This window comes from Lotus japonicus, chromosome 2 (genome assembly GCF_012489685.1).
Source record: "Lotus japonicus ecotype B-129 chromosome 2, LjGifu_v1.2".
In the NCBI taxonomy this organism is placed as follows: domain Eukaryota; kingdom Viridiplantae; phylum Streptophyta; class Magnoliopsida; order Fabales; family Fabaceae; genus Lotus; species Lotus japonicus.
The window spans coordinates 30,963,921-30,990,103 of NC_080042.1; the positions used below are offsets into that span (position 1 = coordinate 30,963,921).

Consider the following 26,183-nt stretch of genomic DNA (forward strand, 5'->3'; position numbering starts at 1 on the left):
CACAGGAGCTTGTTGCAGCAGCGAGAGGAGGGATGGTTGTAGACATTGACCTAGTCGTCCTGGATTCTGATTCGGACGATGATCACGCTAGCATGTAGTTGTGAGTGCTGGGGTGTACTCCTCTGGACTGGATTAGGGTAGGAGTATAGTTATAGCTCTGGTCTTCATGTTCGTATTTTGGGGCAGGGTAGGTTCCCGACCGTTAGCTTTTTGTGTGGTTTTCTTTATGGAAATCACAGAGAGTTGGTTGGACTAGGAGGTCTTATTCAGACCGTTTTGGGATGACCTACTTTCATTTTGGAGGACTGTATTGCGAACACTTGACCTTTCACTTTGGTTTGTACATATTCCCCACGGGCACTACTTTCGGTTACTTCCCGTCACTGGAGGATACTCGTGACGTGGTTCACTACTTACAAAGGCCTCTCTGGCTTTTCTAGTTTTGTTGTTGGGTTGTGAAGTCCGCCCCATCATCGGAAAAAAAAAATCAAAATAACCTTAATGAAGTAAGAAAATTGGTGGTTGAGCTTTCCGTGAAGGCTTAATTGCAACTTTGGTCCTTGACGTTTACCAATTCCACGATTCTAGTCCCCCACCTAATTTAATTACACAGATGGTCCCTGACTTTGCTGGCAGTCTGCAACGTTGGTCCTACCATTTGTTTGTTAATGGAGGAGGTTTACATGGATGGTCACTTAGCTGATGTGGAAGTTGAATTGGAGAGAGATAGAGACCAGCAACTGATTCAACCTTCTTCCTCGCCTCTAGGGACTTGTTCGTTCTTTATCTCTTCCCTTTTCGCTAAATCTCAAGCTTTGAAACATCTTCCTCATGGTGCTCTGTTTTTTAAGGAGGAAGAGGGTAGAAGATGACCGTTGCAGGTCTCACGTGCTTCCCTCTCTCTTCAGTTCTTCTTTCTCTCTCCAATTGGACATCCACGTAAGCCTCCTCCGTTAACAAATAAACGACATGACCAACATTGCGGACGGGCAGCAAAGTCAGGGACCATCCGTGTAATTAAATTAGGTGGAAGATTAAAATTGTGGAATTGGTAAACGTTAGGGACCAAAGTTGCAATTAAGCCTTCCATGAATAATAGCATGAACAAGTAGTGAAGTACTAAAATATTGTACGTAAGTAACCCTAATCCAAAACTAATCCCAAAAATTTGACAAAACCCTCTTAAAACCCCCTCTCCTCGTCTGTATTCATTTCTCAGCAAAACAGCAAAAGAGAGCAACAACCCCTGAAACCAGAGCAATGGGGTTCATCACCACCCTCATCTCCCGAGCCACCACCACCACCACCACGAACCCGCGCCTCCTGTCCCAGCGGCGAACCATATTCGACGGCACCTTCCAACTCGTCCGAGACCGAGGCCTCGACCACGCCGTAGAGAGGGAGAAGAATCTGAAGCCATTAATAGACCTCAAAAACCTCATCAAGCTCGAACCTTCCAAGTCCCTCCCAGCTTCCCTCATCAGAGACTCCATCGATCTCCCCTTCCGCCCCATCGAGTTCATCCGCAAGTACCCCACCGTCTTCGAAGAGTTTCTCGCCGGCGGCCTCCAACCCCACATCAAGCTCACACCGGAAGTGCTCGACCTCGACGCCGAGGAGCAGTTAACGTTCCACAGCGACATTGTCAAGCAACAAGCTGCGGATCGCCTTCTTAAGCTCTTGATGATTTCAAGGATCCATAAAATCCCCTTAGGAGTCATTGAACGCTTGAAATGGGACCTCGGTCTTCCCCATGATTATGTCGAAAGCGTTGTTCCTGAGTTCCCGGATTACTTCCGGGTGCGGGACGATGATGTTTTGGAGCTTGTTTGCTGGAGTGATGAGCTTGCTGTTTCGGTTTTGGAGAAGAAGTGTATGGGGAAGGGTAAGGAAGTGGCGTTTCCGGTGCAGTTTTCGAGCGGGTTTGAGATGGATAAGAAGTATGAGAAGTGGTTGAAAGAGTGGAACAAGTTGCCTTATGTGTCCCCGTATGAGAATGCGGCTCATCTTCCGGCTTCAAGTGATGAGTCTGATAGGTGGGTTGTTGGTGTTTTGCATGAGATTCTTCATGTTTTGGTTCCGAAGAAGACCGAGAGGGATAATGTGTTTGTGCTTGGGGAGTTGCTGGGTTTGAGGTCGAGGTTTAAGAGGGCACTTTTGCAGCATCCGGGTATCTTTTATCTGTCTAGTAAGATTGGGACCTATACAGTGGTTTTGAGGGAGGGTTATAAGAGGGGTTCGTTGATTGAGGATCATCCTGTGATGCAATTGAGGGGGAAGTATGTGCATCTCATGAATACTGTTAAGGAGGAAAGCAAAGAAGGTAAGGTGGCTCAGGGTAAAAGCAGCAAAAAAGAGGGCAATGTGGCCGGGCATGAACGGAAAGTAGGAGAGGAAGAGGGTGGTGATGAGCACAGTGGGGAGGAACAGAAAGGGGAGAGGTTTGAGGACGAAGTTGAGGATGCTAGTGAATCTGCCTTTGATGATGATAGTGATGATGATGAAGAGAAAGAAGAAGAGCGGTCTCCAAGAGGTAGTCATGGAATTGCTGGCAAAAGAAGGGGCAGAGACTCAGGGAAAGTGAATTTAAATGCTGATAAGCCTTTGAGAGAAGGTTGGGGAGAACGTTCATCTGGAAAGCCTTGGCAGAGGAATGTGGAGAGAAATAGGTCAGGAGTTTCAGAAAGAACACAAACACGAGGTGAATATAAAGATGTTGAGAGTTCGGCTTGGAAGCCTAGGCAGAAGACTGCGGAAAGAAATAGGTCAGGAGTTTCTGAAAGAACACAAATGCAAGGTGGATATAAAGATGTTGAGAATTCGGCTTGGAAACCTAGGCAGAGGACTGGCGAAAGAAATAGGTCAGGAGTTTCTGAAAGAACACAAATGCGAGGTGGATATAAAGATGTTGAGCATTCAGCTTGGAAGCCTAGGCAGAGGAGCGCGGAGAGAAATAGGTCAGGAGTTTCTGAAAGAACACAAACTCGAGGTGGATATAAAGATGTTGAAAATTCAGCTTGGAAGCCTAAGCAGAGGAGCGGGGAGAGAAATAGGTCAGGAACTTCTGAAAGAACACAAATGCAAGGTGGAAATAAAGATGTTGAGCATTCAGCTTGGAAGCCTAGGCAGAGGACCGGGGAGAGGAATAGGTCTGAAGTTTCTGAAAGAACACCAATCCGAGGTGGATATAAAGATGTTGAGAGTTCACAACAGAAACCAAGATCCTCTAAAGGCCCAGGAAGGCCATCAGCTAGCAAGAAAACCCCTGTTTTGTAAAGATTTGCAACCAAGTCAGATGCAGGTAGGTGGTTCCCCCTCTTGATTTTTCTAATGTGTGGCATTTTGATATGCTTTAGTTTTTGCTGCTGTTTCTTTCTACAAGGCCATTATTAGGCCTTTTCTTGTGAATGTTGACTGTGCCCCAGGTCCTTGTGCTAATTGTTAGTTGATTTCATAGCTTTAATTGATTTTATAGCAGTAGACAAGCTAACTATTTGGTGATAGTGTGCAATCTAGGCTACGATTTGGTGCTATTACTGGATAATACACATTTTTGAGGAGGTTTCTTTGGCATAGCAGTTGATTCTAAGATTAGGCTATTGGCTTGTAATCTTGTATTTGGTGTAAGACACATGAAATTGCTGGCAATACACTCTATTATTTGGGGAACTTTATATGGATTCTACTAGATAACTTGCATTCACTCTTCAAGTGTGCTGAAAAGAATGTGGGGGTGAATACACACATGTGGAATTTTGGAGATTCCCGTACTTGGAACTTTCATCTTATTATTCATTCAGATAGGGGTAAAAAGTTTGATTGTTAAAAAGAATGATGTAAAGATGAGGTTCATTGGTGGAAAATATGAGAAAAATGGGCAATTACATAAGTTATTTATTAATTTTTTTCAGTTTATGAACAATTAAACATTCAACTGATTAGGATACTCTGGTCCCAAACCAAAAAATGGCATTCGACTGGTTAAGTATGTTCAGATAGTTGTTAAGGATTTATCACTTTATTTCAGTGGTTAATTGCAGTGTATTGGAGATATCTTTTTCCAAGAATTTCATTCCTGTAATCCCCTCCCCCTTCCATAGAAAAATGAAAAGATCATGTTAATTTCCATCAATGAGATGATCACGCATGTGGACTTTTGAAGAACTCTCTTACTTGGATTTTTCATCTCATTCATTCAGTTAGGGGGAAAAAGATTGATTGTATTACATTTTGTATATTTCCATATTTATTAGATAAAAGAGAAATGGAGAGCAAGGAATCATGGACACATCAAAATAATAGTCATATACTTATGTTGAACACTTATACATGTCACTGTCAGTCACTTCGGGTATTCCTAACTCCAATTCGTTGTTGCTTTTCTGCAAGAACTGCGACTGCCAGTGTAATCTTATTTTCAGTGTTTTCGGTGATAGTCTTTAAAATGCTTAGATGGGGTGTCGTTGAGGAGGAAACACAAGCTTAATGGGATACTGTTACAAACCCAAAGTAGATAATTAGTGCATATATTGAAACAAACAAGAGGAAAGAATAATTTTATTGAATAAAATTGAGAATATGAGAGGTCTTCTCCAAGAGTTTCCCTTCACAAAAGATATCTCCTATCACAACTAACCTATGAAATTCAGAGAATGAATCCTGTACTATTTTCCCCTACTAGCTAATAGAGTATCCTCTTTCTAACTTCTCCAACAATTCCTGACTACTTTAACTCCCCTTAATTCTCTTTTATCCTAAAACTTGTTCTTAAATGCTTAGCCAGAAATTTCTTAGAGAAATAATTTTCTTCTATGCATGACGTGTCTTACTTTCCCCTTTACCCTGACTCTTTTGAATTTCTTTAATTTTTATCCTGTAGTCAGTTGTTGGGGGTAATGTCATGCATTTACAAGTAGAAAAGCACAAGTATATAGAAAAACTTATAAACGCGATAGATTTCGTATTGAGGGTTGAACATCTTTTGGCTTTGTATGTGCACCTAATTTGCAAGAAGTAAAGGTGCTTTTGAGTTGTGTGCTCATTTTTCTAGTTTTTGGGTTGTTTCATCTGACGTATGATCCCAGAGTTTTCAGCGACATATTTCTTCTTCCATATATTTTATGTGATATGCAATGTAAATACCTCTTCATCTGATATGCATAAGGACTGATTTGGCCATTTGAGCTGAAGTATTTTCTCATTTTTAACTTGAATAAAAAATCAGAGAAAAGAGGGGAGGTACACCTTGGTAGGATAAAGCATCCTCTATAACAAAAGAGAACAAGAATATACAACAGAGAACATAAACATGTCATATCAACTAGAAGTGTCAGCTTGTGTTTTGTTAGGATGTGAGAGGGAAAATTAGTTAGGGACTTTCATAGTCTGTAGTTACTGAGTAGGAGAGGATTAGTTCCTGTTAGGTACCAGGAAAAAGCACAATAACTGAGAATGAAACTGTAATAGATGAACACTGAATCCCCTGGGAAATTCCAGAAGCAGTGTTTTTAGGGAATTACAAATAACAGCAGGGAAAATAAGATAAGGATGAGCAAATTCGAGACTGATCTTTCTCTCCTAGTCCAAGCCAAATTCTAGCCTAAGGAAATACTCTCTCCATAACTAACTTATATTCTGCCAATGGTCCCCCCTTCCCCACGTGATTGCTACCACCTCATCAGGTGGTTATTTGGGAATACTACATTCTAGAAGGGTGGTCATTAGGTGGTTCAGCTTGCATCTGCTTGGGCCTCCTCACATAGGCATTGCCAAATCTGGGCCTGGTACTTGGGTTTGCAACAGTTGCATAAATAAATATAGGGGATGAGAAATTGGTGAGGGATTCATTCAGTTTGTTACTTTGGGAAAACGGAGCAATAGCTCAGTTGAATAGATAAACCCTTGTTTCTTTGTTTTTCTCCATTTCTATTGTGGGTTCCTAACACAATCCCCATCACCTTGAGCAGGTAGATTGCTCAAGATTTCTGGTATAATACAGTTGGCCCATAACAGGCATAACTATAACCAAACCAGAATGATGGGACAATCTGATTTTTTTAACTCATGCTTTCTTGTTGATTGTGCATGTCATGTAACCTAGGCAATAATTTGGTCAGAAATTCAAGTGGCTGAATGTGAAAAAGTGGAATTGTGCGAGACTAATCTTGAGGCGCATGTTTGCTCCACAAGGCCACAGATGGATCCATGCTTGTAGAAATAGGAACATGAGTCACTTCATTCCATGAACCTTGGAAGTTGGAACTGATACTCGTGGCTATTTCATCTACTGGAAGAATATTTATGACATTTTACTGTAGGTCGACAAAGTCGGTAAATGTGCTTACGAAAATGGAGTAATTTTAGAATTTTTTGAGCTTATTAAAAGCCAAGTGTATGGCACTTAAAAAAAATTGATATACTTGCATCTTTAGTTCGAGTTCGAGCGTGAATTCCAATTTCCAAGTTTAAACAGCCTCAGTCTTTCATCAATTTGTTAGTGTTTTCCATTTTCTTTGTTTCTTTGTTTCTTTTTTGTTTTTCATTAGTTTGTTTCTTTTTGTTCATTTTAGACAGTTGATTGGCTTTAGTTTTCTTCTATTGATCAAACCTGTTCTTTCTGTGGCAGGAGTGTTCTCCCATATTTTGCACTTGCTCAAGGGGACTTCAGATGTTCTCTTCCACTGAGCTGTTATTGTTATTCAAGGACAACACTAACCATTCAAGGTTGCACATCAAGCTACTTGTTAGAAATCACATGGATTTCTTCAATGGGATCCCAAACATAGCAAGAAGGAGAATAGGAAAATTGATTCCAATATTCATTCATTATTAAAATTGATAATGGAAAAATACAATGTGTATGCTATTTATAGCACAACTTCCTAACTAACTATAATGGAAAAATACAATGTGTATGCTATTTATAGCACAACTTCCTAACTAACTATTTCACTTCTAACAAACTATCAACTAACTATTCCTAATCACTAAATGTGATTCTTATATTTCTAATACCCCCGAAAGATGGAAGTGGTAAACATTAACACATCCAGCTTGGGAACATCATGACTAAGAACAAAACAATATCAGGTTATGAACACCATGAACAAATATCAACACAGCAAAGAGGAAAAGAAAACATATATGTGTCTTCTGTACAAACACCATGAACAAGCAATCAAGGGACTGAAGATGCAAAAGAGTAGTGCTTCTGTACAATAGACCAATTCAGTGCGCTTGTTGCATCTTCACATGGACAGGAGGTGCTTCCAGAAACAACAAGAAATAAAAGCACAGGATATGCAGCAAGGCTAAAACAATCAGCACTTTGGACAATTTTAGTCCCATCTCAAGACCTTGAGAAGCACCCAATTCTGAACTCTTAACAAGGTTTTGTAGCATATTCAATCTATCATGAGCTGAAAACCCAAGCTGCTCACTAACTTTAGCTTCTGATAACCAACTCAAAAACTCTGCATTTTCTGCTTCTAACTCTGAATCACAGAAATCTCGACAGGAGCATGCTGATAAAGACTTACTTGTTGAACAACCACCATTAAAACCAGAACCAAAAAGAGTTCCAAAATACATAACAAAGTAAGTCTTGATGTTAAAACAGAAAGAGCTTTGACTAAGCTGCATCTCTGCTAAACTTATAGAGTTACTCAGTGTATGCCACAGGAGGTGAAGTGCATTATTCGAATTCCAAACAGTTGCTTGATCTATGGGATCATCTTCATTATTTTCAATAACTATTGTAGCTGAAGCATTAAGTAGAGTGAGTGAACTTAAGGCTTGAAACACACATATAGTTGCTATACCAACCAAAGAGCCATTACTTAATCCAAGCATATTTGTTTTATGCAAGATTTCAAAATCACTGATAGCTGCATATATCAGTGCATAAGCTGATTCCGAAAGCTCTAAAGTGAATGTCAACCTATTTATCACCTCACAAGCAAGCATATACAATTTATCTGAGAACTCAAGTGCTTCACTGCAATGGTTATAACAGACAAACACCATTGCATCCTGATATATGTTCAAATTTGAAGCACCACCTATTCGTTTATCAATCAACATGAACTGAACCTGATCCAAACTGCTTAATGAGCATCTATCAATTATTGGAGCATTTACGCAAACACCTTGTGTGCAGCTTCTGAATCCACCAGGATCAAGTAAAATTGACTCAAAAGAATCTCCAATCATTGTGTTATTTTCACAAACACCTTTTGAGCAACACAAGGATCCATCCAGATCAAACTGAAGATTTCCTATCTCTGAGGATTTTTCACAAACAACTTGTGAACGGTCCCAAAATCCTCCAGGATCAAATGAAAGTTTCTTAGGAAGATTAACTATCTCAGAATAACTTCCACAAACACTTGGTGTGCAAAACCAAGAACCATCAATCTCAAGCAACAAGTTCGAATCATTCTTCCAATCAAAAGAGAAATTCCATAATCCTGGCCAAGACAATTGAGATTCTTTGATTGAAAGAAGGATTTGAATTACCTCTATGATCGAATTCTTCATGAGACACGAATCTGCTCCAAGATTGATCGCACCCTCACTGAAATCTCCAAAAACATAAGCATTGGTGGCTGGTTTCCATGCCGGAAATTGAATATCCCTATTGGCAAAGAAGGAAAGATGCGAAACAAAAGAAGATGATACAGCAGGATCGGTGGTAGATGCTGAATCGGAAGCAATAGCTTCTTCCACGACAGAAATTGATGAAGAGGAAGCTTCAAGAATTTTCTCTGGCACGGTTTCAACCATTGCTGAATCAGAGAAGGACGAACGCGAATAAGACAAAGATGAATCTGAACTGGACGATGAATCCAGTAGCAAAGAAGAACCAAAGAAACCCTTGCTGAAAGTGCCAAAAATGAATGGTTCAATCGCCGGTTTCCATGCCGGAATCTTGATTTCTCGGTCGGCGAAGAATGAAAAGGGGTTCTCAGCAACCGTTTCATCTATAGCAGAATCAAGGTACGCAGGGGAAGCAAGAAAGTGAGAATGCAGCACAGAATCTGAATCTTCGACCTTCACAGTGGACGCTTCCTCCATGACAGAACCAGAGCTCATGACTGAATCAGAGAACAGCGAAAGAGAAGATGAATCTGTGGCGATGTCTCCAAAATCAGCGACCAAATCAGAGAAATTGATGGAAGATAATCTTGCAGTGGTTCTCGTAGTGGTGCTGCGGCGGCAGCGCTTGAAGCTACGACGAGCAGGTTGGAGGAAACGCTCGTAACTCGGCGACGGCGGTGGCGGAAGAGGCGGTGAGCTCCATTGGAGCTCTGATACCATGTTAGAAATCACATGGATTTCTTCAATGGGATCCCAAACATAGCAAGAAGGAGAATAGGAAAATTGATTCCAATATTCATTCATTATTAAAATTGATAATGGAAAAATACAATGTGTATGCTATTTATAGCACAACTTCCTAACTAACTATAATGGAAAAATACAATGTGTATGCTATTTATAGCACAACTTCCTAACTAACTATTTCACTTCTAACAAACTATCAACTAACTATTCCTAATCACTAAATGTGATTCTTATATTTCTAATACTACTCTCCAAGAGATGGTGATTCAGTTTGACTAAAGAAAACTTGCTTCAGGATGCATATGATGCAGAAATAAGGAGCATCTAGGGGAATCTGACCCCAACATTATCTATTGCAATGAAGCTTTCGCTATTGCGGAATCAGTATTGGTATTCCTACGCACGAAATTTCACTCTCATGCAACAGGTAATGATGAGTAAATATTGGTTACGCAAGGAATTATTAATTAGAGGAATTTTATATTTTTGCTCATATTAACAAATTATGGATGGATCCACTAACCCAAATATGTTGATTAATTACTATTTAATCATTATTCTAAGATCAGATATGGGATTTCAAGCCGTTGTAGAACATTTATCTTGCTGTATTTAGACATCTGAGAGAAAAGGCTAATGTTAGCCATTAGAATCCAGGATCATGCTATCCCATGCTCAGTGCTCAGCTCATCAGATTTTCTTTCTTTTTTTTGATTCCAAATGAACTAAGCAAAGGGACGGTAATCACGCCCTGCAATTTATCAGGAATAGCCCGAAAACCAATACAAGATTGGTAAGAGAGAATTGCTTTTTGCACTCATCTTTTTACTATTTGCACTTATTCTCTTTGAAATATAACCTTAAGGGCCCGTTTGGTGATCAGGACAGGATAGGATAGGACCGGATAATAATCATATCTTGTTGTTATCTGTTGTTTGTTGCGCCAGCAGGATATGATAACACTATCCTGTCTCCTATCCTATCATGTCAATCATGTGTAAAAGTTATCCTGAGGGGGGAGCTAGGATAGAGCAGGATAGGATACCAGTTATATATTTTCTTTCAGTATCCTAACTCCAAATTAATTTATTTTAATATTATATAATTTATAATTTATAATAATATTAATTAATAAATATAAAAATATTAATTTAACTAAAATAAAAAATAAATAAAATTATTATTCATAAATAGTAAAATATTTTATTATTCATAAATAGTAAAATTATTACTCACTTATAAATATTGATTTATTAATAATAATAGACTAATTTAATATTTTCATCTCCTATTATTTAAAAATTATTTATCTACTTATATAATAATTTAAATATAAAGTATTTTTGAAATAATAATATTTTTAATTTAGTTAAATTTTATTGTTTATCACGTGTCACAACTAAGTGAAAAACATTGATTACAAATATTGATTTTTTAATAGTAATAGATTAATTTTTTATTTTCATCTCCTATTATTTAAAACTACTTATCTACTTATATAATAATTTATAATTCAAATATAAAGTACTTTTGAAATAATAATATTCTTAATTTAGTTAACTTTTATTGTTAATTATCACGTGTCACAACTAAGTAAAAACCAATCGTTTAACTGCATATTTTTATTTAAAATATAGGATATCTTCAAAACAATAAAATAGGCTAATTAATAAAATTTAAATTAATTTTATTTATTTTAAAATATAGACTCATTCATGAAAATGTAAAGAAATTAAATTTAATAGAATGATCAATTTTAAATGTATTTTTTATTTAAATATAAATCTGATACATTTTTCCTTATCATATCTTATCCTTATCATGTACACCTCAAACACATGATATGATAAGAGTCTATCCTGCTCTTATCCTATCATGCTGATATCCTGTTCACATATCATATCCTATCATATCCTATCCTGACCACCAAACGGGTCCTAAATGTGAGATTATGGTGTATACATAGTAAAACGTGCTTGTGCAAAAAGTAATCCCCTTTAACAAAAGCTCCCATCAATGTTTACAGCCGTTTGGTTTCCAGCATTTTTTAGTTTCCATTCCATGGTGTGAATTAACAACAAGAATGCACAAAAGTATGAAGATTGATTTGTGCATAAATAACAAAAAACTGCAACAAAAGTAATCACCATAGGGATGTAATTGTGCATGAACACAAACCCATGGTAGCCACAACTATTTTAGAAAACTAGGATTAGACCTGTGCATCTGGTTTAAATTTATAACTTTGTTGGCTTGATTTAATGATTTTAAGTTAATTATCACAATATATAATAAACATCAGGCTTAATTTCAGTTTAGGTCTCTGATGTTTCTCAAATGTGCGGTCTGCACCCTCTGTGTTTAAAACGTGCGATCAAGGTCCCTCATCTATCTAAAACGTGATAACGATGCCCTTCCGTTAACTTCCGCTAGGTTCCGTCTGTTGACCAAACGGAAATGCTGACGTGTCACGTGACACTTATTTAGTTCATAAAATATAGGCTACTAATTAGTGATGGAAATAATCCGTCACAAAACCCATTTATATAAAATAACTGCTCTACATCAAGCTACACTAGAAAGTAGAAACCTAAAAACTCCTCACGATGCTCTCATCCAAACAAGCCTTTACTACTCATTCCAGCATCACCGCCACCGTCCTCCTCTTTCTCCTCGTCACCGTCACAATCACAAATCAAGGTCAATAGCCTCCGCCCTCGACCTGTACCTGGAGCCCCACGCTTCATCCTACTGATCCGAGAGCCTTCGAACCAAGAAATTTCCGCCCACAAACCTCAATGAAACCCAGATCGAGAGCCAAGAGGAAGGGATCGAGAGGCAGAGAGCTTGTTCAGATGATGACGAAGATGAGATGAAGGACAGCGGACGAGGTTGGTCGTGGTGGTGGCTTCATTTTCTACCAGTACTGCAAGTCTGCAACAAGTTTATGTGTTTTGGAATTTGTAAATGGTGTGGTGTTGGATTCAGATGCATGTAGATCTGAATGTTGAATGATTGGAGGTTGTAGAGGGAGTACAAAGAGAGAATGCCATAGAAATTTTGATTGGGGATGTTTATTTGGGTGATGGGAATTCATGGAGTTGTAGGAATCATAATCAGCGTTATCATTCTCTTCTTAGTCATTGTTTGCTTCATCACCATCGAAGGAACCTGCAACTCACGCTCCTAGTCTAGTCCCTCTCTACTGCTTCTTCCTTCGATTCAATCTCTTCTTTCTCTCATGGCATTCATTACAAACAACGTTCAATTCGTATTTGTAAGACCCCGTTTTAGGGCATATTATTTTAATAATAATATTAAATAATATTCTGTGAATTGTTTGTGTTATGTGCGATATGATGCCTTTATAATTGACAATTATTGTATTTGGGACATTATTAGGCCTTAACACTATCTAGATGACAATGTACTCGTCATTACGGTCGTTTTGACTGTAATATTGCTAGGGTTATTTCCGACGACTTTTAGGTCAAAATCGGCCTGGAAGCGGCGATGAGTTGGCGAATCGAGGCGACGAGGACAATTTTGTGGGTCACACCTTATGGAGAGGTTCTGTGCATGATTTTAAGAATATTCCATGAGCGGATATTCCTTTGTTTTATTTTTGGAGGTTTTATTTAAATAAAATGAGTTTTTATTTAAATAAAATGTATTTAATTATTTTTAAGCCTATGGTTTATTAAATAATTAATTCTGAAAAATATTTTTGAGTTATTATGAGAGTAGTGCACGAAATTTTGGAGCCAAAACCATTGGTAAAGTTTTTAAATTTAAATTTGAAGTTTTGATGCATTTAGGAGGGAAATTGTGTATTTAATGCATTAATTATTTTGGGTTTTTATTTAAATTATTATTTTAAATATTTTTTTGAGAAAAACTGAGCATGGTGAAGGTGGTGGACGGCCAAGGCATGAGGAGGAGGAAAAATGAGTCTTTTGCAAGTATTTTCCTTTTCTGGCTAAGTTTTATGAGTGGGAAAATTTAGGGATTTTGATTCCTTGACTTTCAATTAATGAGGGATCAATATTTGAGTTTTTAAAACCTTCAAGTATCTTCTCATATCTCATTGAAAACATTTTGGATTCAGATTTTTATATTCTAAAAGATTAAGGATTTAAATGATAGTTTTAAAAGGGATTTAATTAGGAATTAAGCCAAATTTTGAGAACCGAATCAAGGAAGGTTGGAAGAGTCTAGAAACACTAAAATGGGCTGGAAATTTCGTGGTTTTGGGCTTTTTCTTGGGGAGAAAGAAAAGCATTTAATGCTTGACTCTCACCCCTCACTATAAATAGAGTCTTTCCCCCTCTCATTTCTTCACACCAAGAGCTCTCCTCTCCTCTGCATTTGTGTGAGCTCTCTCTCCCTCTCTTTATTTTTATTTTATTTTCCTTGCTTTATTTTATTCCTTGACCAAGGTGATGTTGGTCATTCTGAGTATGCTCTGTGGTTGCAGTATAAACTGATCTGCCACATCCAGAAAAGAATGATCATTTGATTGAGTAGTCAAGGAAAAGTTTGTGAAAATGGTGTTTTTCTTCAAAGTGTTCTTATGATGTTCTCCCATATTCATAGAAAAGTTGTTAGAAAGAGTCTTTGATCTTGGGAGGATTGAACCTATGCGAAAATTATGTTTTTCTTCGAAAGTTCTTCAAGTGTTCTTATGATCTTCAAGCAAAATGTTTTAGAAAAGAATGTTTGATCTTATGAAAGAAATGGTTTCGGATTTTCAAGGTTTTTGGGGGGAATTTCGTGGTCAATAAGGGGATGGGCTTATGATCGATTCGATTGTCCGATTAGTAACGTTACTCTGTCCGTTCGTTGGTAGGAAATTTCCAAGTATAGACCTAGCTTCATGGGGCAACCCGAGACTTCTAGGAAAGCGTACCTTTGAGGTAAGGGCACTTCTGCTATGATTGATTGTAGCTGTATGACTATGAAATGTTAAGGACCTTATGATATATGAATACGCTAGTAAGGGCACTTCGGCTGTGATTGATTGTGATTGTTAGAAAGCATGATACTAGGACTATCGATGTTACATATGTGCTAGATATGCTATGTGATAATAATGCAATAAATGTTAGCTAGTGTTATTATGAACATGCCTATATTCCTAGGGTGTTAGCTACATTTATTGATATACATGCAAGTTATTATGCAATGATATGTTGTTCATAAGAAATGAACGTGATAGGCTTAGGGCCTAGTGATGATGACTGGCTTGCATGGTATGCATTGTGGACCAAGTGACCTGGACTGGGCTTGGTTGGCCACGGCTGGTGACCTAGACTGGGCTAGTCGATTGTGACATTCAGGGGAGGCCCTGAATAAGGACGAACGTGAAACAGCAGTGCGTTGGAGAGGTCCAACCCCGATCATCAAGCTGTTGGGCAGCAGTGCGTTGGAGAGTTCCAGCCCCGATCGTGGAGTCGTGTTCGTCTAACCTTTCCAAGAGGGATTGGCTTATGGATATCCAAATGTCTGCATGCATGTGCACGAGCATTGACTAACAATAACTTAGAACTATGAGATAGTTCCCTATACTTGTGAACCTTAGAACTTAATATAGTTCCCCTATTTGTGAATGTTAGCTTAGGGAAGAACTTTTGATTGATAGGGTAGTATACACTACTTATGATATGTGTGTGTTAGAAGTTGACCCTTGCTCGTTTGTTTTTTGTTGTTTGGGGCGCTTAACGCCTAGACAACAAGCATGCGTGCGATCAGTTGATATGCGGCCCTATACCTGCTTGATGTGGACGACGACAAGGCTCGAGACATCAACCGCGCGACCGATGGTTCAGCTATGGGATTGGAGAGAGAAGAGGATGCGAGACGATATGATGCAAGCGTCGGAGGAGGCCTTGGAGGGCACGCGGCTTATGAGTCAGGTATTGAGCGTGATAATTGAGTCTGTACTTGGGGGTGAGCTGAGTTTGTTTATATGGTTCGAACCTAACCTAGAGATCTTCTTGTTGTGTTGGCTCGGGGGCGGTCGAACACTAGTTTATTTTTTTTTGTTTTAATTTGAAAGAATCATTGTACGCTTCCAAATCTTTCATTAATGAAACGAATTATTCAGCCTATTTACTCTTGTCACAACTTCTTTATTCTCAAGCAATGTTTTAAAAATGTTTTTATTTCGGCTAAAATTTATCCGCGTTTTTGAAAAATATTAATAAAATGACCCTCAAGATTTAGGGATGTTACAGTATTGCTCCTATTGGGTTTGCTTAATGGGTCCTCTGTGCATATGGGTCACTCCCATTCTGCTGGTCACCATCATCATCATGACCATGACCATGAACCCCATCATCACCATCATGGAATGTTGAATTATTAATGAATTTAATAATTGTTTTTAAAAAACATGCACTGTCAGCGAGTTTCGTTTAGTCAACTGACGGAACTTGACGGAACTTAACGGAAGGGCCTCAATAGATCGTTCTTGAATTATGAGGGAGGTTGACCGCACATTTTAAACACAGGGGGTGCATATCGCACATTTGTGAAACATCAGGGACCCAAACTAGAATTAAACCTAAACATTTTTTATATAGTTAGAATTACAGTACCAGCAAAAATTTCAATGCTTGTTTTTATCATGAATATTAAAATAATACCATTAATGCATGAAAACCTTAACAGTTAATTAAACTAAAACACAGATTTAATATATCACAATAAAAAAACAAAGATTTAATATATAGTAGTAATAAAATTTATAGAAGCACAAATATCAATTTTATTTTAATGATTGTTTTCTATTAATATTAATTACTTCGGTATGGTATATGATTGATTCGTCAAAAGTAAAGTACAGGGTTCACATCTTATAAATAGAAAAATCCTACTGGTTGGGATATGTACAACGTCGTCATTGATTGAAATTTATGCAATTTTGTTTTTTTATAAATCTTTATATAGAGAGTTTAAAAAAAAATCTTTATATAGAGGTTTCAAAATTTCTATTATGCACTTAGTCTTAATTGTATACAAAATTTATCTAAGGATTTTGTACTGTTATTGGGCTAACAACCTTTGTAATCTTGTGGGCTTACCGAATTTGTACTATTGGACTAGGCGACCCATGACCCAGACGGGTCAAAACCTTATAATATATAAAAAGGACAACGCCCAAGCGGCTGGGGGGATCCAACACTTTTTACTCATTTGTTACTTTGTCATATTTTACCTCTGTTCTCTAATTGCTTAGCCCCGACCGGAGTTCTAGACCGGAACATTAGCGCCCACCGTGGGGCCGAGGAATTCAATCATAGGCTTCAAATTCACTAAAAATGGTGAATCGATCTGGGGCGAATGGAAGGAGAATCATGCTAATCATGATAACGTTCCACCTGACATTTTGCAACAGATCATGGCGGATCTAACTGATCTCCGCCAGCACAATCAACAACTGCAAACTCAACTTGCTGAAATCAATCAAGATCGGGGCTTGCATGAGGGCGATCGTAGAATGGCAGAGATGGTGGTAGATTTCCAACCATTCACAGATGACATTGCGAATACCTCTGTCCCAAATAATTTGAAAACTCTGGTTCTTGATTCATATTTTGGAGATTCTGACCCAAAGGATCATTTGGTGTACTTCAACACCAAGATGGTTATCGTGGGTGCTTCAGATGCTTTGAAGTGTAAAATGCTTCCTTCAACTCTCAAGAAGTCAGCAATGACTTGGTTTACAACGCTGCCACCGGGTTCAATTGCTGGATTTATGGATTTATCTGCGAAAATTTTGTCGCAATTCTCAACTATCGGTGCATTTGGAGGACAAGATGCCATAAATTTGTATAGCGGCTTTTGAATTGGGTCTTCAGTCAGGAAGTTTGAACAGCAGTTTAAGCCGTAAGCCCGTGGAAACGATGGCGGAATTGCGGAGCAGGGTGCAAGGTTTTATTCGAGAAGAGCAAAGTGATCGCATAAAGAGAAACCGTAAGAATACAGCAGTTACCGGCCAACAACAGCAATCGGATTCGAAGAAGGCGACGGTTAATGATCAACACTCGAGCGGAGCAGTTACAAAAGGAGAGAGAAGTTATAACAATTCAAGTCGTTTTGATAACCACTCTAATTTTCGAAATCGGGCTCAGCCTTATGCAAATCGTGGTTATGGACAATCGATGACGTGGACCAGAAACCAACAAGATAGGTCGGCCCCACTAGCGGTTAATTTAACTGAGGCTTTGCACATGTGTTTGGAGGCCAACACGATTCGGTTTCCAAAGCAACCGAAACGCTCACCGTGCAACGTGGACAGAAACAAGTGGTGTGAGTATCATCGAATTGCGGGACACAATACTGACGACTGTTTCACGCTAAAGAAAGAGATCGAGGCTTTGATAAAGGCAGGTTATATGCGTCAACTGGAAGTGCGAAAAGAGTCAGATGGAGCTGGAACTTCAACGAAGCGTGATGAAGCAGGAAAGGAAATTGAAGAGACAGATCCAAAGAAGCAAGTTGGAAGTGAGACTAAAGGGCGTATTCATTCCATATTTGGAGGATTCCGGGGAGGAGGTATGACTAATTCTTCCAGAAAGAGGTATGTTCATTCCATAAATGTTGTATACGCTAATGATTGGGGAAGTTGGGGAATCAATCAGCCCGATATTACATTTACTATAAGAGATTTTGAGGGAGTTCAGCCTCATGAAGATGATCCCATCGTGGTGATGCTAAAAATATCTGATTATGAAATTGAGAGGGTGCTTCTGGATCAAGGGAGTTCAGCAGACTTGATATATGGCGATGCATTTGAGAAACTATGGCTTACAGAAGCTGATTTGTTGCCATATGATGGGGCGTTAGTTGGTTTCTCCGGGGAGAAAGTATTTGTTAGAGGGTATGTGGAGCTGAATACAGTGTTTGATGAAGGTAAAAACGAGAAAGCCTTTGCCATTAAGTTTCTTGTGGTAAAGTGTACATCACCCTATAATGTGCTTATTGGAAGACCATCCCTGAACAAACTTGGGGCGATTATTTCAACAAGACACTTAACAGTTAAGTATCCGTTGGATATAGGTGGAGTTGGAACTTTGAAAGCTGATCAAGTGGTTGCCAGGAAATGCTATTCTGACAGTTCCAAACAGTATGGTCACATGGGAAAGAGAGCAGTAAAGGAAGGGCACAGAGTTTTTGGGGTTGATGTTGATCAGGACGAGGTCAGTTTGGATCCGAGAGAGGGCTTCTCCGATTTCAAGATGACTCCAGAGGAGGAAACAAAGACAGTGAAAGTAGGCGAAAGGATTTTGAAAGTTGGGGTAAACTTAACTCCAATTCAGGAAAGTAGATTGGTGCAACTGTTAGCTGAAAACATGGATTTATTTGCTTGGAGCGCACGAGATCTTCCGGGAATTGATCCAGAATTCATTTGCCACAAATTGGCATTGAATCCTGGTGTGAAGCCAATCGTTCAATTGAAGCGTAAGATGGGCGAAGAAAAGGCACTTGCGGTGAAAACGGAGACTAACAAATTGATTGATGCAGGTTATATAAGGGAAGTAAAGTATCCTACTTGGCTGGCTAGTGTTGTTATGGTCAAGAAGAGCAATGGAAAATGGCGAAAGCACGAATTATACAGATTTGAATAAGCATTGTCCAAAAGATTCATATCCGCTACCAAACATAGACAAATTGGTTGACAGGGCTTCAGGATTTGGAATGCTGAGTTTGATGGACGCGTACTCGGGCTATCATCAAATTCGAATGTATGCGCCAGATGAGGAGAAAACTGCATTTATGACAAATCAAGCAAATTATTGCTATCAAACTATGCCATTTGGGCTTAAGAATGCAGGGGCTACTTATCAGAGGTTGATGGATAGGGTTTTTGAAAAGCAGGTAGGGCGCAACATGGAAATTTATGTGTATGATATGGTGGTCAAATAAGAGGAAATGGGCGGTCACTGCTTGGATTTAGCCGAAGCTTTTGGAGAAATCAGAAAGCATAACATGCGCTTAAATCCGGAAAAATGTTCTTTTGGAATTCAGAGTGGAAAATTTCTGGGCTTTATGATTACTAGAAGAGGAATTGAAGTTAACCCGGATAAGTGCAAGGCAATTTTGGAAATGCAAAGCCCAACATCAGTGAAAGAGGTACAAAAGCTAACAGGAAGAATTGCAGCCTTATCGCGATTTTTACCATGCTCAGGGAGTAAAGCGGCTCCTTTCTTTCAGTGCTTGAGAAAGAACAAAGCTTTTCAGTGGACAGATGAATGTGAGCAGGCTTTCCAAAATTTAAAGGAGCATCTGGCTAAGCCTCCCATATTGTCAAAACCAATTCCAGGTATTTCGTTATCAATTTTCATTTCCATATCAGATAATGCTGTGAGTTCTGTCTTATTACAAGAGTGTAAGGATGAGTTGAGAATTATATATTTTGTGAGCAATGCTTTACAAGGGGCTGAGTCAAGGTATCAAAAAATAGAAAAAGCTGCACTAGCTTTGATTGTCACCGCCCGAAAGTTGAGACCTTATTTTCAAGGTTTTTAAATCAAAGTCAAAACTGACTTCCCTCTACGCCAAGTATTGCAAAAGCCTGATTTAGCAGGGCATATGGTTTCTTGGGCTGTCGAATTGTTCGAGTTTGGTATAGTGTTTGAGAAGAAGGGACAGATAAAGGCGCATGGCTTAATAGATTTTTTGAATGAAATGTCTCCAGAAGAGAGAGTATCAGAAGAAGTGGAATGGGTTCTGTCTGTTGATGGTTCATCAAATTTAAAAGGAAGTGGAGCTGGCATAGTTTTGGAAGGTCCAGGTGGAGTAACTATTGAACAATCTCTCAAGTTCGATTTTAAGGCAAGTAACAACCAAGCGGAATATGAAGCAATCATAGCAGGAGTGCGGCTGGCCAAAGAGATGAATGTGCGTTATCTTTTAATCAAAACTGATTCTCAGCTTGTGGCGAATCAGATCAAGGGAGAATATCAGGCGAAGGATGTTTAGTTGGCAAAATATTTGGTGAAGGTTCAAGAATTGTTGAAACAGATGGACAGAGTTCAGGTTAATCATGTGCCAAGGGAGGAAAACACCAGGGCTGACATCTTATCTAAATTAGCAAGCACAAAAAAGCCAGGTAACAACAAGTCAGTGATTCAAGAAACTTTGAAGGGTCCAAGTGTAAGTGAAGGTGATGATGTGATGGTAATGGGCGGAGCGGCTATGGATTGGATGGATCGAATTCAAATGTGTTTGGAGGCGAAGGGGTCAGATTTAGCTTTGTTTTCAAAAGATCAGATTCAGGAAGCAAGTCACGACACAATGATGGGAGAGCAACTTTACAGAAGGGGCGTTGGAGTTCCTTTGTTGAGATGCGTTAACAAAATAGATGCAGAAAGAATTATGTTCGAAGTGCATGAGGGGGCTTGTGCAAGTCATGTTGGGGGAAGGTCTTTGGCCTCGAAAGTGTTAAGGGCACGTTTTTATTGGCCAACTTTAAAGGGCGATTGTATGGAATATGTGAAAAAATGTGAAAAGTGTCAAGTTTTTGCTAATCTTCATAGGGCACCTCCAGAAGTTCTAAGTTCAATGAGTTCTTCATGGCCATTTGCAATGTGGGGCGTTGATATTTTGGGACCATTCACTCCAGCTGGGGCTCAAGTCAAGTTCGTTTTGGTAGCAGTGGATTATTTTACAAAGTGGATTGAAGCAGAGTCAATGGCGAAGATTACAGCTAAGAAGGATAAGAGGTTTTATTGGAGGAAAATAATCTGCAGGTTTGGAGTGCCAGCAACAATTGTTTCTGATAATGGGACACAGTTTACAAGTAGGAAAGTCAGAGATTTTTGTGCAGAGATGAGAATTGAAATGAGGTTTGCCTCAGTGGAACACCCACAATCTAATGGGCAGGTTGAAGCAGCAAACAAGGTAATTTTGAATGGTGTAAAGAAGAGGTTGGGCGAAGCAAAAGGTTTATGGGTTGATGAGTTGATAATAGTAGTTTGGGCTTACAACACAACACCGCAATCTACTACTGGAGAAACACCCTTCAAACTCGCGTATGGAGTTGATGCAATGATTCCGGTGGAAATTCAAGACATGAACTTTCGAGTGGCAACGTACGAAGAGGAGCAGAATCGGGAGAATGTTCTGGTGGATTTGAATTTGGCAGAGGAAATGAAGGCTGAGGTTCGTTTAAGGGAAGCTGCAGCTAAGCAAAGGTCAGAAAGGTGTTACAATACTCGAGTGGTGCCCAGAAGCATGCAAGTGGGCGATTTTGTATTACGCAGAAAGGCAAAGTGCTCAACTGATTCGAAGCTGACACCTAACTGGGAAGGGCCATACAAGATTTTGCGTGATTTGGGACATAGGGCTTACCATTTGGAGGAGCTATCTGGGCGTAGGATTCCCAGATGCATGGAACGCGCAACACTTGCGCTACTACTACAGTTGAAGTTGTGTTATGTTTATTTCGTTTCAGTTAGTTTGTTCTGTCCAAAGACTACGTCGTGTTTGTTGTTTTGTGATTTCCGTATTTGTTTCAAATGTGAAGACTATGTGGTTTGTCTGTTAAGACTTAGTAGCATGCACTCTTTTCTCTACCCAGTAGGGAGAGTTTTTAACGAGGCATGACATTATATTTTAATGAATAAACAGGTATGCACTCTTTTCTCTACCCCAAGCGAGAGAGTTTTTAACGAGGCATAACCTTTTAAAAAAGTTTCTTGAGTGCTTTCTTAGCATTTGAGGTAATTTTCAACTTAGGTCTATCAATTGGGCGATGCTAGGCAATTGAGAAAGAGTAAGTCTCTTAAACCTAGAGCATTTGACCACGAATTCATAAGCACAACCTTAATTTGGATTAAGCTTGTCCAAGTTAAGCACAAAGTCTCCAAGCGAGCAAACTTCTGCATGAGAATAAACTGTACTTCTCATCTTTTCCTTTTTGATTCAATTCAAAATGCCAAGGCCTTATGAATTCAAAGAATAGTTGTTAAAGAAACATTAAAGTTTTCCTTTTCGTGAAAAGTTTGATAAGCCCAGTGCTTCGTCATTAAAAGAATTCATCAAAGTTTTCTTTGCGTGAAAAGAATTAATGAGCCCAGCGCTTTGTGATTAAAAGGATTCAGTGGGATTCTCAGAAGCTTGATTCTTTCTTTTCTTCTTCGCGGGCTGATTCTTTTCTGTCTCTGAGTGACTCCCTTCAGGCTCAATCAACGTTTTGGCAGGCGAAGCTTTGTTCTTCAATGCTCGTTGTTCACGGCGGAAACGAAGAATGTCGTCTTTAGAGAGGCGAGACATCTTGGCTGAAAATGTACAAAGAGAAAGGAAAAAGTTAGAAATGTTTTTCATAATGATATGTTGGAGAAGGGGTTAAAAAAGGCGTTTCTTACCAACAAACTTTGCTAGGGTTCTTTCTTTGAATGCTTCATAAAATTCATAGAGGTTTAGGTGAATCGTCGACAGAAAGTCAACTTCAAATTTTTCATCAATTGTTAGAGAGGACTCTAGAATTTTGTATATGAGTTCGGGCTTATCAGTCCAGTAAAAAGGGAATCGGGGGGTACCATCATCAAAGTAGAAAATATCTTTACATTTTTCAGATTCTCTTAGTGTGAAAATTTTTGCTTTCCAATGTTTATAGTTGCTCCTAAAAAGGTTTGAATAGACCACTTCCCCTGGCAGAGGACAAAGAAATGTATTCGCCTTTCACTTTCATTCCAGTGGTTTCAAAAAAGGAGAAAAACTTTTTGCAGGTTGGAACTATATCTAAACAGATGCATAGCAATTCAAAGGCTCTAAGGTAAGCCCAACCATTAGCAGAGAGTTGTGTGGGGGCGATGTTCATTAAAGATAGGCTAGAACAAGTAAAGTCAGAAAGGGGAAGTTTGTACTCAAGGTCCAAGAACATGGTTTTGAAGAAGTAGGTGTGGTTTCTACCGCTAGAGTCAGGCTCTCCAAAACAACAGGGTTCATCGGGGGCGCAAGCAATTATGTCCAAATGGGCGTCATTATCGTCAGCCCTAAAAGTATATTTGGTTAGCAAGTCCAGTACTTTAGGGATAGTACGAAAATCGCTGTATCTAGTAGCGATTTTTCGTAAAATCCATAGTGAGTTGGCAGCCGGCGGGTTCTTACGGTTCTTAGGTGCTTTTCGAGGGTTTTTTGCCACCATTTTGAGAGCGAACCTCCCTGAAATTGAAAGTAAATAGGGGTTATGAAGGTGGTGATTTAAGTGAGTGGTTTGTTTGTGACATGCATAGTGGGGTATGTTAAGAAGTCTAGATTTCTAGTTCTGGGTTCTAAAGAAAAGCAGGAATAGAGGAAGGAGGTCGCAGACTGAGGTAGTAAATACTAGCAAAAGTAGAAGCTTTTTACCTGGAGTAGAAGTTGTGGGGTTTTGAAGATGAAAGGAACGCTTCTTGCAAAATCCTGGAAGTGCTTCCGGTACTGGGAAAAGTTAAACAGCGAATGCTCTTTGGTGTTTTAGAGGAAATTGCTTGGGAGGTTGAAAAGTTAAAGATGGTAAGAATGGTGATTGTAGAATTTTTATAGTACAAGTAAGGAACAGACGCGTCGGTTCACGCTCGGGTTAAGGGTATTAAGTTAGGAGACGTGTCGCTTGAGAGGCCACAAGTTTTTACCATTGAAACATCTTTTAAAAGCAAACGGTCGCGTTTCTTTAAGTTTTGAATGTCATAATTACTTTTTCATATATGTCGTTTGGAAGGGTTCAGTTAGTGGGTTTTAAATGCTGATTGGAAATGAGCATAGGGAATTGTCAGGCTTTGCTTCATCACGTGATGAAGTTGATAGTTTCAAAGTGTCAAAATATTTGCATATCTTGTTTATGATTATGACAGGGACATGACAATGAAGTGACCGGTAAAGATTTTAGACTGAATCTTGGAAAAGAAAACAGGCAAAATAGCTTCGGCGAAGAAAACAGGCAATTGACAAGGGCGTAATAGTGATGCCATGGGCGAAGCTTTCTTTACTTATTACGAGTTATCTTTTACATGTAACTGTTGTGAAGTCACTATGATGAAACCAATGAGTTTGTCTAGATTTTAGCATTATTACTTTTGTACCTTAAGGGGCGATTGAACATTGTATTGTTGGCTCACTTAAAAGACACACTGCTTCTTAAAAAGGCTTTTAAGATTAGGTGTCTTGTGGGCTTGTGTGCTGTTATTGGGCTAACAGCCTTTGTAATCTTGTGGGCTTACTGAATTTGTACTATTGGGCCAGGCGATCCATGACCCAGACGGGTCAAAACCTCATAATATATAAAGAGGACACCACTCAAGCGGCTGAGAGGATTCAACACTTTTTACTCATTTGTTACTTTGTCATGTTTTACCTCTGTTCTCTAATTGCTTAGCCCTGACCGGAGTTCTAGACCGGAACAGATTTGTTTTCAAAATATATTTAGAATGTAGAAATAGATGTGTTTTGTACAAGTGACAAGTATCTATTGCTCACCTTTCGCTCAAGAGTAATATGACAGGGGATGCTTTTGCCAAGTATGTAACTCGAGATGACTATCGTTGACGAGTTTTGAATCTTCAATGTTATCTCTTTTGTGTCAAGATGCTTTTTGTTTAATTTTTCTTTTGTCATAAAAAAAAAGATGTGTTTTGATACAAGACTGAAGTTTCTTTGACACCTCATTTTTTTATTTTTTTATATCAGAAAGATAAATTGCACTCTTCAGGATTCAATCCCTGAACTTCCCCTACCTCAGCTCATATATGTCGCATAACTCTTACCACTTGAACTATCATTTGAGTGATGAAAAGTTTGAATGAAAAGAAAGATAGAAAGAAAGAGCGAAAATATGAGATGTGATCAGTGATATAATTAAAAAAGATGAGAAAAATAGAAGCAAAATAAAGTAGAAAAAGGATTGGAAAAAAGATTATATGTGAATGAATAGCCCTTTGGTACAATCCAGGAAAAATAAACAACATAACCTTAGAATATGTAACTAAGAAAAAGAGGTGGAGGAAAGAAATGAAATGAGACCCACACATCAAATATGAGAGTTCTGGAAAAACTATTTTTTCCTTCTAATATCGACTTCCATATTTGACAAACTGCAATTACCAAAAAAAAGTTAGAAATACTTTAAACATTAATAATAATAATTGCCAGAGAAAACTTTTAAACTAAAGTCATGAAAAGATCCTGCTTAATCGTCCCACCTAAAAAGTAAAAATAGTATACACATTTATTTTTACATAATCAAATTAAACTTGTTAACAAAAAAAGACGCATGTTCATATCATAATCAAACTGAATTGAAACAGTTTCCTTTTGATTTGAAGGAAACATCAGAGGTAAATACTAATGATAAATGAATGTATTAGATATGCATTGATGTTATGTTCATGATATCATGATAGTCAAATAGGATAATGAAAAACTCTTGGAAATTGCTAGGACATACGTGGTGACATATTATGCCAATAAGTAGTAGTATTTCTCAAGACATTTCATTTAATTAACAAAAAAACTTTCAAATTTAAATTAAGAATAACTATTCAAGTCAATCCAGTAATAAAGCCATATAAGCAATTATACCCCAGATGATTAAACTCTATAAAAGGTAAAAACCCAAGACCCAAAATGTCAATTACATGCTAACCAAATTAAGATCTCCTAACAGCTGCATCAAAATTAACTCACACTAAAATTGGATCTACAAATACTGGTTCTTACAAAAAGATAAAGGCCCAAGTTTGCAAATTGATGCAAACTATAATGCATAAAAAACAGCACTTTATGCATAACAAAAAAAAGAAAAATCAGTCAAAAATCTTGGTGCAATCTATGGTGTCACCCTTAAAAAGGGG

General features: G+C 38.5%; 1 protein-coding gene and 1 long non-coding RNA gene across 2 annotated transcripts; both read left to right on the plus strand.

Moving 5' to 3' along the window:
• Positions 1 to 1,163: 1,163 nt before the first annotated feature.
• LOC130737875 (protein WHAT'S THIS FACTOR 9, mitochondrial) lies at positions 1,164 to 6,939 on the plus strand. The gene is made up of 2 exons (XM_057589734.1): positions 1,164 to 3,301; positions 6,626 to 6,939. Exon 1 carries the CDS (start codon positions 1,261 to 1,263, stop codon positions 3,274 to 3,276), a length of 2,016 nt encoding a protein of 671 aa, XP_057445717.1. The 5' UTR covers positions 1,164 to 1,260; the 3' UTR covers positions 3,277 to 3,301; positions 6,626 to 6,939.
• Positions 6,940 to 13,692: 6,753 nt separating this feature from the next.
• Positions 13,693 to 15,446, plus strand: LOC130735338 (uncharacterized). The gene is made up of 3 exons (XR_009018401.1): positions 13,693 to 13,717; positions 14,195 to 14,261; positions 15,074 to 15,446. It is a non-coding gene; the product is annotated as an uncharacterized LOC130735338 (long non-coding RNA).
• Positions 15,447 to 26,183: the final 10,737 nt, after the last annotated feature.

What these genes read in the sequence shown, in the direction of transcription:
- LOC130737875 (XM_057589734.1), top strand. Translation starts at nt 1,261, where the DNA reads ATGGGGTTCATCACCACCCTCATCTCCCGAGCCACCACCACCACCACC.